The sequence below is a fragment of the Semicossyphus pulcher genome, unplaced genomic scaffold (assembly GCF_022749685.1).
Source record: "Semicossyphus pulcher isolate SPU_LCO1_2020_fin unplaced genomic scaffold, fSemPul1.0.p SCAF_10, whole genome shotgun sequence".
In the NCBI taxonomy this organism is placed as follows: domain Eukaryota; kingdom Metazoa; phylum Chordata; class Actinopteri; order Labriformes; family Labridae; genus Semicossyphus; species Semicossyphus pulcher.
In genome coordinates this window covers 2,746,294-2,761,428 of record NW_027211604.1, presented here as the reverse complement: position 1 = coordinate 2,761,428, position 15,135 = coordinate 2,746,294, and the positions used below count along the sequence as shown (strand labels likewise).

At 45.7% G+C, this 15,135-nt stretch overlaps 1 protein-coding gene across 1 annotated transcript; it reads right to left on the bottom strand.

Annotated features, from left to right (window-relative positions):
* Positions 1 to 3,731: 3,731 nt before the first annotated feature.
* LOC138603060 (proline-rich protein 7) lies at positions 3,732 to 14,619 on the bottom strand. The gene is made up of 2 exons (XM_069674718.1): positions 13,327 to 14,619; positions 3,732 to 5,089 (listed from the first exon to the last, which is right to left on the bottom strand). Exons 1-2 carry the CDS (start codon positions 13,679 to 13,681, stop codon positions 4,467 to 4,469), a joined length of 978 nt encoding a protein of 325 aa, XP_069530819.1. The 5' UTR covers positions 13,682 to 14,619; the 3' UTR covers positions 3,732 to 4,466.
* Positions 14,620 to 15,135: the final 516 nt, after the last annotated feature.

The window sequence follows — 15,135 nt, the reverse complement described above, 5'->3', positions numbered from 1 at the left end:
CACTTTTAAAACATGAAAAGGGCGAGGATGCAGAGGGAGGAGATAGAGGAGAGGAGAGGAAGGGATGGAGCGACTCAGAGACTTACCGAGGAAGTCGGAGAGAAACTCAAACTCACAATTAACATGAAAGCTTTCCCTGATAGGCAGATGCAGACATTCAGAATCAATTTAAAACTGAAGAGCAGAGAAAAAGAGAACAGAGATGATGTGATGAATTATGTATGTGACAACTTCAGAGGTCAGCTCAGAGGTCAGCAGAGGATATTCAGAGGCACAGGACACTGGAGAACAACTCTTTGTCCCTGTTTGATGATAAGGAAGGAAACATTATTCATCAACTCACAAACAATCTCAGTTAAACAGATTCTCACTGACGGCTTCGTTTTAGTCGATCATCGTTAGTTATCACAGAACAAAACGGGTAGAGGCAGTCGGTTTCAAACGGTGCTCCAGTTTTTGTTTGTTTAGAACACAATCGATGATAAAATGAACACTACATTTCCCTCCTGAGAATCAGTCAAGCGTTTTCCCCTTCAGGAGAATCTGAAGAATCTCCTGGATTCTTAGTTACAACCAATATCTTTTGTTCCTACACTCCTGCCTTTAAGAGTGCTTTCACATCCAAGTACACTTGAGCCTTAAGTCCAGTTCGTTTGATTAGTGTGAACGCTGTGAACCGTACTCAGGGACGGTTCGACCTGTGCCTGGGTCCACTACTCGGGTACGGTACGCATCAGATGTGAAAGCTACTGTACCAAACCGAGGAAGTGGACTGCTTTTTATAACGTCTCCTCCGAAACCTGCGTATGCACGTAGCACCGCCGATGTCATCCTCTGCACCGGCTCCCCACAGGGCTGTGTGCTGAGCCCCCTGCTCTACATCCTGTACACACATGACTGCACCCCCACACACCACAGCAACACCATCGTCAAATTTGCAGATGATACCACCGTGGTGGGGCTCCTCTCTGGAGGAGATGAGTCTGTCTATAGGGACCAGGTTGAGCGTTTGAAGGCGTGGTGCAGGGACAACAACTTGCTCCTGAACACATCAAAAACCAAGGAGCTAATTGTGGACTTCAGAAAGGAGAAAACGGACATCCAGCCTCTGCACATCAGTGGGGAGTGTGTGGAGAGGGTCTCAGACTTCCGCTTCCTGGGAGTCCATATCTCAGAGGACCTGACATGGGGCACAAACACAGCAGAGCTGGTGAAGAAGGCCCAGCAGCGACTTTATTTTCTGAGGGTTCTCAAGAGGCACAACATCCCTCAAAAGCTGCTGGTGTCCTTCTATCGCTGCTCGATCGAGAGCATCCTGACATACTGCCTCTGTGTTTGGTTTGCCAGCTGCACAGTGGCACAGAAGAAAGCGCTGCAGGGGGTCATTAAGGTGGCCCAGGAAGTCATCGGCTGCCCTCTGACACCACTGGAAGAACTACACAGCTCCCGCTGCCTCAGGAAAGCTCTAGCCATCCTACAGGACTCATCACACCCCGGACACAATCTGCTTGAAATGCTCCTGATTCTGAACTGCACGGCCATGTCTGATGTAGGAATGTAGGCGGGAGGGTCGCTCTCCAAAACATGAATAATAGTCGGCATAGTGAGAAGGCCAGCTCCAGTGTACGGGCTTGGGATCATGCGATTCACACGCCTTTCTACACTGAACAACAACATAAACAATGTGACGTAGTTGATATCTTCTTCTTCTCCGTGTTTTTGAGGTGCATTACCGCCACCTTCTGCTTCGGAGTCCTACCGCAAGTGTACTCGGGTACAGAGCGAAATTATTAATGTGAAAGCTGACCGTCAGGGGAGAGGGTGCAGTCGTACCCGGATACGGTATGAAGCAATCGTGCCCAAAGACGTTATGGTGTCAACCTGGATGAAATTGTTCTCTTTTGGCTGTGAGTATAAAACTGCAGGCATACAGTCAACACGGGCAGTGTTGCCAACTTGGCGACTTTTTTTTTCAAAAGCAACTAGCGACAAATCTAGCAACTTTTTCTGGTGTTATTGGAGACTTTTCTGGTGTTATTGGAGACGTTACGTTGGAAAGTTACTGTCCTTTACGATCAGCAGGTGCTGCCGTGAGCCCCTCCCCCGTCCCAAAGCACTCACAGGCGGTCAGTCTCACAGTAGCCTCGCGCAGCAGTCCCAGCTGCAGTCAGAGCGGAGAGGAGACCCACACCACTCCGCGTCCACACTGCAAATGAATCACGCATGCGCAAAGCTGCCGCTGATCCCGCCCTGGCTTACAGAGCGGGATGCAAGAGGAAATGATTTCCATTTAACAATACAGGACAAAATTGATTTATGTAATGTGGGTCTAAACAAAGCATGAGTCATGAAGTTATTTTGAGAAGTGATGGCCTTTTCAATGGCAAAATAAAAAAAATAACAAACTAACAATCAAAAGAAGAAAGTTCATTTATAGTTCTAAACATATTTAGGGTGTTCTTTACTCACCTCCTGTCTCTCCCACGACTATTCTCTCTCCTACAGCGTCCATTACAATTACATGCAAATGATCAATTATACAAATTAGGCAATGACGTCATTTAGCGACTTCTAGTGACTTTGAGGGCAGCCAATAGCTACTTAGGAGTTGGCAACACTAAACACGGGTCATACTGGTTTCCAGCTAGGGTTGGGTGTGGTGCCTCTCTAGCTTAGTTGGTGGAGCAGGCGCACCAAATACAGAGGCTGAGTTCGACTCCGAGCCTTGGCTCTCTTCCGTCTCCATGTTTAGGCCGTGCTGCCTAATGAAACCTAACTAGCGGCTAATTAGCTTCCCACGTCCATCGTACTTTGACTTCGTTTTCTTAAGTGAGGCCACAAACTCGACTGGTACCTTTGGCCTTTCTTTCACACTGCTGTGATGTTAGCAAAGCACATTATGTTGCATCTAAAGAACTAAAGAGATTATGTCAATGTGTTAGCTACACAGGTCCCGGCAGATACCAACATACAACCTGCTATATGTAGCCTCTGTTTGGAATAATAAAGGGTTGTCTCTTTGAGGAACACATAAGTACGACCAAAACTCATAGTCTTCTCTCAGGGTACTTGTAATTTTGGATTTGGTACTAATTTTGTTTTAGTTCCTAACCCTGGCCAAACATGTGGAGACGCAGACGACAGTCACACTAAATCTAAACTTCTAGGTATTTATGTTCTGTATATTCTGGACCAAGCCAAAGATTCAGGGAAAGATTTGATTAACTAAGAACCAAATACACCTTAGAAGAGCCCCTTTCCTAATAATAGTCCCTTATTCAATACAAAGTGAAGACCAAACTTTCTGGCAGATGAGAAGAAACAAACAAGAACAACACAGGAAGCCAAATACAGAAAGGAAGAAGAAATAATTTAATCCGATTATCTTTAAACATTTCCATTGAATCCTGACGTGTAGAAATAAATGGCTTTGATTTGTTGAAGATGCCTCAGTAGGAGGATCCAATATTTAAATGGTATGTTGTTGGGCATAAAAACACTGGTCCAATGTTGGCCTTTTTTTGACACCAAAAATTATTGGAAGATGTTTTAAATTCACAAGAGAAATTTGTCACACAGCTTAAAGGACTTGTTAAAAAAACATCTTTCACATTCATGACCCAGCTGAAGACTTCCTGTGGCCACGAGGGGGCCTTACTTCCAGTTTGAGGCCAAACAAATACAGTTTGTAGTAAAGACAACAATGAAACAACAAAGCAGCATGTTAAAAAACGCAATCCATGTACATCTGGTGGTCTGACTCGCTCGTCAGACTCATTGTTTTGGCTGTCACTGGAAGAGCTGGCCTTTAAGGGTTTTGTGTGTCAAACACAATGACCCTGAAGGTCAACACGTGTTCTGCTGTAAGTGCTAATACTCACAAACCTCAAGAGGAGACAAGCTGTGAGCACAGTCTTTAAAAATCAGAGCAGCTAAAAGAGGGGAGGTCGCTGTGGGCAACAGACTGTTCCCGGGAGCCATGGCAACAGCAGACTGGCACAATAGGTTGCTCAGTCGCATGGAGAGGAGAGGAGGGTCGGGATGAACAGAACAGAAAGAGAGGGCGGCATGGAAAGGGCAGGTAGAGTTGAAAATAAAGGCCAAACAGTCCAGATGAAAGGTAGACTTGACTCAATTAGCTTCCACATGACACCAGGACACCTTTGTGACTCAACAACACTGGTCTGAAACAGTGTCTAGTTTCCTGTTTAACCTATGCCCACAGTTGAAAGCCACGATACCAGCAGAATAAGTGGCACTTTCGCCCACCGAGCTGCGTGGGGAGTTGAACTCCCGACGCCTTTGAAGCAATTTCACCTTTGTTTAGCTCTAAAGGGTTTTAAACCTCCACTTCTAGCAGCGTGAGTGCTGTAAACACTGAGCAGCAATGGAGGCCTACAGAGAGGAAGTCTAGATCTCCAGCCAGAAGGCTCTTCAGAAACGGACCGACTCTGAGGCTGGTTGGTTTAGACAGCGGTACTCCGACCCAGCAGTGGGTAGGCTGTTGGAAGGCCACAGCTGGGCTCCAGTCCCCTCAGTCCATGGACTCCCTGAAGACTCTGAAACCCTCCCTGGAACCCCTGTATCCCTCCTGGGACTCCTTGTATCCCTCCTCGAAGTCCTTGTATACTTCCTTGGAGTCCATGTATGCTTCCTTGTAGTCCCTGTATTCCACCTCGGAGTCCATCATGGTGACCTCTGGGCTCTCTGCGGGGCATGGTAGCCATTGCGGCCGCAGCCTGGATGGACCGAGCCCCCGGCGGCTCGAGGTTGTTGTGGTTAAGGTCCATGTTGGACAGGAGGTGACCCAGGGAGTCCCATCGCTGGGAAGACGGCAGGCGTATCAGGGAGGAGTAACCTCGATCTGGGAATACAGCCATCACAGGAGGCTTGCTGGTCTCGGATGTGAACACTGGAGTAGGATCCGGGTGTTCTCTGGGGGGAGGTGGCACCGGCGCAGCTCGGAGTGGGGCAGGCTTTATGTAGGTGCCCCCTCGTGGGTCGGCCAAGACCTCACTGTAGGGTGGAGGGGGGTCCTCCATCAGGACTGCCTCCTCGTAGCAGGGGGGCTTTCCAAAAACATCTGTGTCTGAAAAGAAAGAGAGGAATTTATATTAATAACAACATACACCAAATTCTAGCCTTGCTGCCAAGTTTCCTCGAGGTCTGTGACTAAATAAATCCCCTCCTCCCCAAAACACATTGCCCTGTTCAGCAGGGACACTGTTGGCAGGACATATTAGACTGCATACGAGTCAATTCGATGTCATGATTTCTATGCAGATGACACACAACTCTACCTGCACAAAAACTTGAACCAGCCCCCAATAACTGTGTAACTACCCTGCCAACTATAAAAGTTGAATGTCCGACAACTTTCTCCAGCGGAATGACACCACATGTGAGATCCTTCTTTTGAACATGTTGCATGTAACAACCTTTTTGGTCCACTGGTCCCAATGTGAAGTACTCATCCAGAAATCTTGGTGTGATGTTTGACTATGACCTTAAACCAAATCCATCTTAATACAACATGACTATAGCTGTTGTCACAGCCCGGCTCAAGGGAGGGACAAGGAGAGGACCACACATTATTTTTAACCAAAGATTTATTTAACCAAAGATAAGTCAAACACTACCAATGTTAAACGTGTTTATCAGTAATATCAGTAATGTCCAGTGTGTTGAATGAGTGTGAATGTAATAAGAGAAACCAAGGAAACTAAATCAGGAAACAGTCTAACCCAAACAACAAACCATATGCCCAGGAAGAGAGAGCGAGACTGGCTGAATCCAGCAGCTTATATAGCTGAGGAGCAGCAGACACAGGTGCAATGATTAGCCGATTGCACTTCCTGGTTCTCTCCTAACACAGGTAAAGCCAGCCCCACACAGGAAGCCAAGAAGGCTGTCACACTGTCTTGCTTGGAACCGCCTTATATCACAGAACTGCTCGATCATCTTTCCCAAAGTCGCAGCGAACAATTACAGGTGAGCATGCGTTTACAGTTTGAGCCCCAAGATTCTTGAATGCCCTCACAGAAGAGATCAGGCATTCAAATCACTCTTCAAAACACACTCTGTGAGGCTGCATCTAAGTGTTGGATCGATGCTTTTGTCTTTGCTTAAGTTGGGTTTTTACGTCTTTACGTTTGTCGCTTTGCTCTCTTGTTTGCATGTGCACATCTTTAGGAGTTTTTATTCATATTAATTAAATCTGTATCAGGTGTGATTTAAGTTGGAGGTTTGGTATTTTAAATCTACAAATCCTATTTTTTTTCCTCAGCCTGATAAAACAACACACCATACATACGCACATAATTCAGCTTGGAAAACAGCCATTATAAATAACCGTGTGTGTGTCAGTGTGCGACACACACACACACACACACACACACATTTATTTTCAGGTCACAACCCAAACGAGCGTAATCGACACCTTCCTGCTGCGATACATGTGACAGTGTGTTCAGCTGTGGGAACAAAAAGCATCGCAGCACATTTGGTCTCCTCTCTCTCTCTCGCACACATTTTGCTTTCTGTTATCTCTCTCTGCTATTTCAGGCGCTCTTGTTTTCCATCTTTCTGCCTCTCGCTGAAGACTTCATAATGTGTAGTAGAGGAACTGCACTGCAGCATGTTGTGCAACAAGAAACATAATCACATATAATACAAACGGGGAGGTGACTCATCTGAATGCTGTTTAGTGCTCTTATAGTGCTCGTATCATACAGTTTTATCAGGGTACATCATGTTCAATGCACAGAAACTACTTTTTCTAACAAAACTGTGATCCAAATCTATTTTTCAGCTGTGAAATTTACACTACACACGGGTCAATAATGACCCAAAGTGATGATGATTCATGAGTGTTTGACATGTCCATTTACTCCCCGATCACTGCAGAGGAAACTGTCTTTAATGTAGGCAGGAGGCAGCGTCTTCAGACACAGTGTTGGTGTGGATTTGGCAATGAAAATGTTTTCCACTGAAATGTGCCAGCTTCAGTTTTAGCAGAAATAACGCCAAGTCTTTTCTCGAGCTTTAAAGTAGGTTTGTTTCTCCTTTCGATCAGACGTGTAAGCATTTTCTTTTGTCTCCTTCCCAGCCTGGCAGCCTCGTCGGTAAGTCGGTTTGTTCTTGTTCTAAGAGTTGACTGTAAACACGCAAGAGGCTGCGTGTTGTAAACTGCTGCAAAGCCGAACTGAGACTCATTAAACCAGACTAATATCAGCACAACTCACACTGACAAATCTGGATATTGCGAATTAACTTGTAGTCTGAATGTAGAATTTTCAAACAGTATATGTTGTTTACATGTCCTGTATCAAATGTGGCATGTTGTCATAATCAGAGTAATCATGTGCATGTGAAAATATGTGGAACATTTCCAAAGGTTCTCCAGAAGTACTTGCATTTAGCTGATTTTCTGCAGGATCCTTTCTGCATTATTTATATAACTCTGTTAGCATGCACACGAGATTTAGCAGAACATTTCTCTGCAGACTTCTGTACGATGTGAGCACCTTACAGATGTTGAGTATTTTGTGCGTCAGTAATTACAGAAGCCTGCTTGCTTGTTCTCCACTAATTGGACTGTTCGCACCTGTTGCTAATTACACTAATTGACTGGTCAGCAGCACCTAATTATGTCTTTATATGCAACCAGCTAAAAATCCCATCAAGTTCAGTCCAATGCAGAAATGTGAACAGGTGAAGAGTGTTCAGAAACACCTGCACACGTGTTTTGGTACTTTTAGGGAAATCTGAGACATGAATCATAACCGACAGACGGAGGGCTCGTCTGCTGCTGCAGACAACAAACATTTTCTTTTAGATACAAACAGAAAACACTTTTCTGAATTGTTACTTCAGCTGAAGGTTCTTTCTTAACAGAAATTACTTTGACATTTTCTTCTGGAAGACATCAACGCAAAAAACTTTTTGTTTTGTTTTGTTGTCAAGAAAAATGTTAAAAGCATCTATTTTGCAAATCGTAAGTTCACTCCTGCAGTATTTCAAAAACACAGCGGACCTGACAGAGAACCTGTGGTCACTGAGACACTGGAGTCTATACTTACATGTATTTTCAGTGAAAGGACGGAGATATACTTGCTTTTAACACTTCTTTTAACTGCCTCGCGTTCCCTGTCTTTGTTTGGAGCGTCAGCCGTGCACGTCCTCAAAAATCTGTCGCACGATGCAGAATGTACATGAACAGTAGGGGCAGTGTCGAGGCAGAGGGGATGTGACAGGGTCAACACAGCAATGGCAGAAAGTTCTGAAGACAAGCTGATAGCTGAAGTTCGGGGGCTTTACATACCACCTACATCACCTCGGGATCCCCCAGGAGGCGCTAACTTACTCAGCCTGCTGCCAACGAGACCTGACCCGGGCGAGCAGGAGAAAACGGATGGATTATTTTTGGGCTAATAAAAAAGAAACTCAGGCAACAAACAGGAGACATTTCTTATATGACATACTTATATATAACTGAATTTACTTCTTTCAGATAAAATTGCTCTCATTTAGTGAATATCTGTCAAAATGTTCCACGTCTCCTCCTGCTTCACTGACCTGGAATATAAACAGTGTGAAGAAAAGAGGAGGAGCGACAGGTACAGACGGGAGACGAAGAAAAGAGGAAGAGATGAGACAAAACTTTAAAGATAAATTAACTTCCATCTATTAGACATGAAGTGTGACCGTCACTGATAAACCAGGTTTCCACCTGTAACAGGTAAAAACATCTGCGGACTTTCAGCCGCACACTGTTTCTCTGTTTCTGTGTGTGTAACTCATCATGAGTCGCTGTCACAGATTACTCATCTTATTTATACTGACATGACTGTACCGCGAACTGTATCCTCACACTGGAAACAGCATCTGTGTGTGTGTGTGTGTGTGTGTGTGTGTGTGTGCGCGTGGCTGATGTTTATTTAAAGCTGTTCTGGCAGCTGCTCGTGTGTTTACAGCTCAGGGGAGTTAACACAATGAGAGTCTGATCCTGAAGGTATCTGAGCGGCAGGACGGAGGAGTGATGGACTTTAGCCAGGTACACACACACACGCACGCACACACACACACGCACGCACACACACACAATTGCATCTATAAATACATCAGGCTCCATGGCTACAGTTCGACAAACAGCTGTTGATTTACAACACCGTGAGGGTTGTTGTTGTGGATGAGCAGAGAGGTGTGGAAGGAGTCAGCATCAGTTAGTTTCTCATACTTCTTCATATTTTACACCAGTTTCAGAGAGTTTCAAAGCAGGCACAGCATTGACGTGTTTCCAGAGCCCTCAGAAAAACCTGAAAGGAAACATATTCTACTCATCTCATCCCTTTATTTAGACCTCCTCTGAATTTTTACTTCATTTGCAGAAGGGACATCAAAAGCAACACCAAAAAAACACCTCATCCCCTCCTGGCCTTTTGACATCCCTCTTAGTATACCTGCACAATTGTTTGAGCTAACTCAGCTGTCATTAGCGCGCTGTTAGGAAGAGATATGATGCAGCTCTTCAGTGTGAGCAAAAGAAACAAGACGTCAGCCAAACGCTGCTCCGTTCGTGTTTTAAAACAACAGCGAGACGCTTTTTGGCATTTATAATAAACTCTTTTTAAACTGTAAACGTTAAAGTGAAATAAGTCTCCTCTCCTCTCTGTAAATCTGACTCCTGGCTTGTCTCTGCGGAGCTCAGCTGGTCGCCTCCTGCTTCTCCTCAGCTCTGCTGCTGCTTAGAAACTAAACCTCTCCATCAGTCTGCTGCGAGAGTGAGACTCCAGCAACCTTTTGTTTTATCTTCACCGTCTGTCTGAGCTCGTGAAGCATCTCTGACAGCAGCCGATGCTCTTTTACTCGCCACTAATCCTGCTCTCCCTTCTCCTTCGTTTCTCTCTCAGACTTTTGAAGGTTTGGATTCTTTTGTTTTGGCCGCTCCTTCTCCTGATCTCGTCATGAATCTTCTCTCATAAAACTTTTAATGCTTTCCTCCGTGTTTGTTTGTGATTTTACTTCTTAAATCTGGATACAAAAGGATAATCCTAATTCCCTCTGCAGTGGAGGATATTTACACAAACACACACTTTCTCTGCCTTAAGATATTTGATAAAAAGCTGTTACATCTGCTCCCCATAAACGCTCTGATTCAATGGATCTCTCACCGCTGTTTATTAAGTGCCTGTGATTTTACTTAATGTTAATGCTGCTCAGTGCTGATCATCATTTTCGCAGCAGATGCACTATTTTACATTTCCAAAGTCTTCACAGTTCAAGCAGCCTGTGGACGTGTTTTCGATCTTTCTCAGCGGAGCTTCCTGAAAGTGCAGCTGCCTCGTGTTTACCTCCACCAGGAGGGCGAAGCAGAATGTGCCCAAAACTCATGAATGAATTTCCATAAAAATGGATGTGCACACCGACTTTGTGCTGGGGGACGATTGGCTTTTTTGGATGGGAATATGACGGCTCAGGAGTGCAGAGATGTTTAACATAAGGGAGGAAAAACTGCCTCTCGTTGGGCAGGTTCAGGTGCTCTTGGTTAAAGCATTTATTTTCCAACTGCACAAGAGGAGTGACCTGCAGTGTTTCTAGGACAGGTTTTCTCTGGTTGTCCGGTATATGTCAATCAATATCAATGTCGAAACGATGGCGCTGCATTGTTTACAGTCCAGTCAGCAGCTCGAGAAGCGACCGTGTGTTTCAGATCAAAGTGAAGGTAAATCCTCCCTCCAGATGTGTCTGCTAAATAAACGCTGTCATCTCTCGGTTCGTCCCATCCCCCGGAGGAGCACCAATATATCTGTCTGTGCTGAGTCTCAGCTTCACTGTAAACAGGAAGTTACACAGAGGCTGCACTCTGGCTTACTGCAGCGGGATGAAGCCCAAATGGAAACAGATTTTCTTGTGATCGACTTTAATTAACGGCTCTTCAGTTTGATGAAAGAACAACATCATGATGCAGATTAGGAACAACATGAAGCTTTGTCAGGTCTGTCCTCAAGAGGAGAAGAAAGCTACTTTAACATGAGACGGAGGGCGGAGCCATCATTTGTGATGCATTCGAGGAAGTCGGGAAATGTAAAAGTTGAATGGCTTTCACAGCATCAAGCAGATTGTTAGCTGAACATGCATGCGGCTCAATGGTTGTCAGATGACGCTGATGGGAGCCGGGACGTCATCACAGTGTATTTTCCTACATACGCCGCAGCCTGCTGATACGTGATTGGTCAGTACTACAAACGGAAACCAGAACACTTCTCGTACCAAAGTCCTGCCAGTACAGATTCCACGTTTTTATGAAGAATACATTTGGACAACCTGGACACTGGAAACCAGCTAACCATCGGTTCAGTGCAGGATTGTGAGTTGTAAACAGAACATCAAACTAACACACTAACTAAAATAACTTTGGGTAACCATCTGTTTCCCCCCAAGAGGTTAATGATCCTGCTATTCCTTTAAATTGATTTCATGACCCCATATGAGGACCCTGACCCCTGTGTTGGGAACCTGCTCAGGTTAACAAGTGCAGAGACTCATTAGTAACAACGCAACACAAGAAGCAAGCTAACGGCTGCTAGCCCCCGCTAGCTCAGCGTCTGTTGCTTTAACTGAACTGTGGATTATCTTTTCACTCTGTGGATTGTGTTACTCTTTCCTTACAGGATAATCACATTAGAAAGGGAACGTCTCACAGAGGGAAGATTACAGGAAGTTCTTACTACATCAATCATCTAACATTATTCTTAGTCTCTCTCCCAGCTGTGCTCCTGCTCTCTACTCTCTCCCTCTGATTATGTCTTTCTTCTTCTCCTCCTTCCGTCTCTTTTTTAGCGTAGCCTGCCCCTCGTTGTTGCTCGCTCCGTCACCGCTCTGCCTCCACAGTCACCACCCACGTCTCAGCAGCAGCTGTCACCGTGACGCCTCGCGGGGGAACGCTGCCCGGCAGGAGGGAGGAGGACGCTGAGAACCAAGAGTCTAAAAAATCTGACACAGTGCTGAATGTAATCCTCCTCCTGTCCTTCTCTGTCTGCATCTGAACTGCTCGTATGAACGCGTGGATTAATTAAATTCTTCCCCTTTTATGTCTTATGAATGAAATGTGCTTGGACCCATGAAATCAGAGCTTAAAAGATGCCAGCAGCTGCATATTTAGAAGTCAAACTCAGCTTTGCTGTTGGGAGGTTCAGAGTATTTTAAGTTGGTCGCTTGTTGTAACTTTGCCCGACGGCATGATGTTTTTTTGGAGGCAGAGGTGACCACATTTAGCTGAGAGGGTAGAGCAAATACCAAGCTAACAAAGCTACACAGCCTATGCTAACTATCCAGCTTGCTAATGAGCTAGTTAGCCATCATGTATCCCACAGAATGAGATTCTGTTAGCGCTGGTGGATGACCTGAGTTGTCTAGGCTAAAGAGGCAAAGTGTGTCGAACATTTTATTCTGCTTGTTAACATAGGCCGGCTGCACGGTGCAGCGGTTAGCGCTGTCCCCTCACAGCCAGAAGGTTCGTAGGGGGCCTTTCTTTCTGCATGGAGTTTGCCTGGTAGTGTTTGCAATGTTAGTTAGCTTCCTCCCACAGTTCAAAGACATGCTCGTTAGGTTCATTGGTGACTCTAAAATTGCCCGTAGGTGTGAATGTGAGCGTCTGTCTCTACGTGTCAGCGCTGTGATTGACAGGCGATCAGTCCAGGTGTAACCCCGCCTCTCGCCCGTTGAGGACAGACGACAGCCCCCCTGCAACCCTCAACATGGGGCTGTATGGGGATTGACTCACTTTTGGCGCCATCCTGAAGTGGCCACTCGATGAACTGCAGTTTCTGGCACTTCATTTTTAAGCCTTAGGACCCTTATGCTCAGTTTGTACTCACTTTTATGAGATCAGAAGCAGCAACGTTGGCAGCACATCAAACCAACAATTATCCAGACTTGTTTAGTAGCTGTGGTATAAGCAGGTAATTATTTCAGGAATAAACTCTTCTGCTTTGTGTTGCAGTCCTGCATCAATCTGACGAGGTTTACTCCTGCAACAATGACCCGCTCACTGAACATTATCCCTTAACCATGAGTTTAGAACTTTAAGTAGCCTGCAGCTTGATAAATAAACTCTTTTGACTCGGTGTGAAAGGATTGTCAAACACCTGAAAACCCCGAAACTCCAGTTTGATATATACACCAAAGTCTGATGTGGCCACATGTAGAGAAATTTTCTGAAAACTCTTATTTACAATGTTTCCTGCAGTCTCACCTGAAGCTGCTGTGACCTTGAACAAGAACAAGATAACAAACAAGCAAGCAGTAAGAACCCTTTCACGTTACCTGGCAGGGTGACCCAGTTTGCCTGCGGCATGGGATGAGGAACCTGCAGAGGAAGAGGAGGCGACAGAGTCTGAGGAGGGCAGAACTGTGGTGGCTCTCTAGGCAGCTGCGTAGGAGGAGGAGGAGGAGGCGGAGGAGGAGGTGGAGGGACAGTCGGGTATCCTGCAGGGTGACAGCTGAGCGGCTCCATCTCTACGCTCCTCAGGCACTGCTCCCTCAGCCGCTCGTCGTGGCGGCGCTTCAGCCGGCGCTGCAGGAAGCTGCAGAAACAGCAGAGCATGACGACGACGGCCCAGACCAACCAGAAGCCGGCAAAACAGGCCAGGAAGGTGTAGGTGCCCTGTGACATCACCATGGCAGTGAGGGGGCAGCCTGAGAAGAAGTCCCCCCCGAGGCAGGAAGAGCCGGTCTTACAGTCCGGTTGGCCTCAGACACTTGGCAGGCTTGTGATTGCAGTCTCCGGGGTCAGTCAGCCGAATGAGTCACATCCGCTGCTTAAAATATCCTGAATTAAAAAGCTGACATTGCAATCCTGTGGGCTGTAATCCAAGATGGAGGTTTAAACAACAAAAGCAGGTGATCAAAGGTGTGGAAGAGAGCTGGCTTCTCTGCACAGTTGCCTTAAATACTGGTGCTTTTAAATCACTTAAAGTCACTTAAATTGATTCAAAATCAGCACAAAAAATAAATCAGCTTCTGAAGCTCTGAAATTGACGGGTTTGTTTCACGATGGAATGTTAAAAATGGCTTCAGATCCCAAAGATTGTTGTCGAGAAAATCCAGCAAAATTCAGTCGACTCTGTCGGTCACATGTCTGAATATATTAAACGTTCTGCAGGTGATGTCTCAGTTTCTTTATGAAGGGCTGGCAGTCAATAAAAAGCAGCATCCTCAGTAAAATGTGCAATCAGCATTTATACTATATTAGTGTTTCTGCAGAAAAATGTGCCCGAAGAACCTGAATGCACAAAGTTTGGTTGATTGTCTTGGAAACGGCGCTGGTGGCTCGTTAATCTCAGCACAACAGATTCTCTAAACTTTGACGATGTAATAAATGTTACTAACAGTTTGTTTTACTTCACAGGTAGAAAGTGGTGTCAGGAAATGAGAAAGTTTTTATGCTTGAGCCGCACAACTTCAAGACAGGATGCTAAACAGTGGAACATGTGGTTATTAACCTGCAGGAAATCTTATAAAACTCTCTGTCTCTGTGTAAATCCTCTGCATCCATTCAGATGTTTCACAACTCAGCTCCTCTGCAGCGCACATGAAAATGTGTGTGAATCCAGGGATGAACACACATTCACACTCTGACAGATTGCAGATAAACTCTGCAGCTTCACAGGTGTTTCAACAGCGGCAGGCTCCACAAGACGTCTTTCAATAATCCACCCTCTCAGATTTCTGTTCAGGCTTTTAAGTTGTTCTGGCTGAAAACTTTTCCGTCTTTTCTGACAGAAAATTGAGTTGCAACTTCATCACCTCCTCATTTCTTTAGAAGGAGGAGGACGAAGTTGAAGCCGGAGGAAACAAAAGGCCTGTGGGTTAGGGTCAGGTCCAGTCAGAAGCTCCGATGTGATGTGTGAAGTTCACCACGTGGAGTCAAGCCGGTCCCTTCAGGTCTGCGGGGGCTCACAGTCGGGGGTCTGTCTGAACCTTCGGGACGCTGAATTCTTCCCTCTCAGATCCCGGCGGGACTCCTCGGCCTCTCGCAGCTCTGCAGAGACACACGGGGAGGAAACGAGAGCGTCGTCAGCGATTATCAGAGGACAAATTCAGACAATATTTTGGACACAGTGAGGAGTCGGA

What these genes read in the sequence shown, in the direction of transcription:
- LOC138603060 (XM_069674718.1), bottom strand. Translation starts at nt 13,681, where the DNA reads ATGGTGATGTCACAGGGCACCTACACCTTCCTGGCCTGTTTTGCCGGC. An exon ending in AAACTGGGTCACCCTGCCAG is followed by an intron (nt 5,090 to 13,326) that starts GTAACGTGAAAG and finishes CTTTCTTTTCAG; the next exon opens with ACACAGATGTTTTTGGAAAG.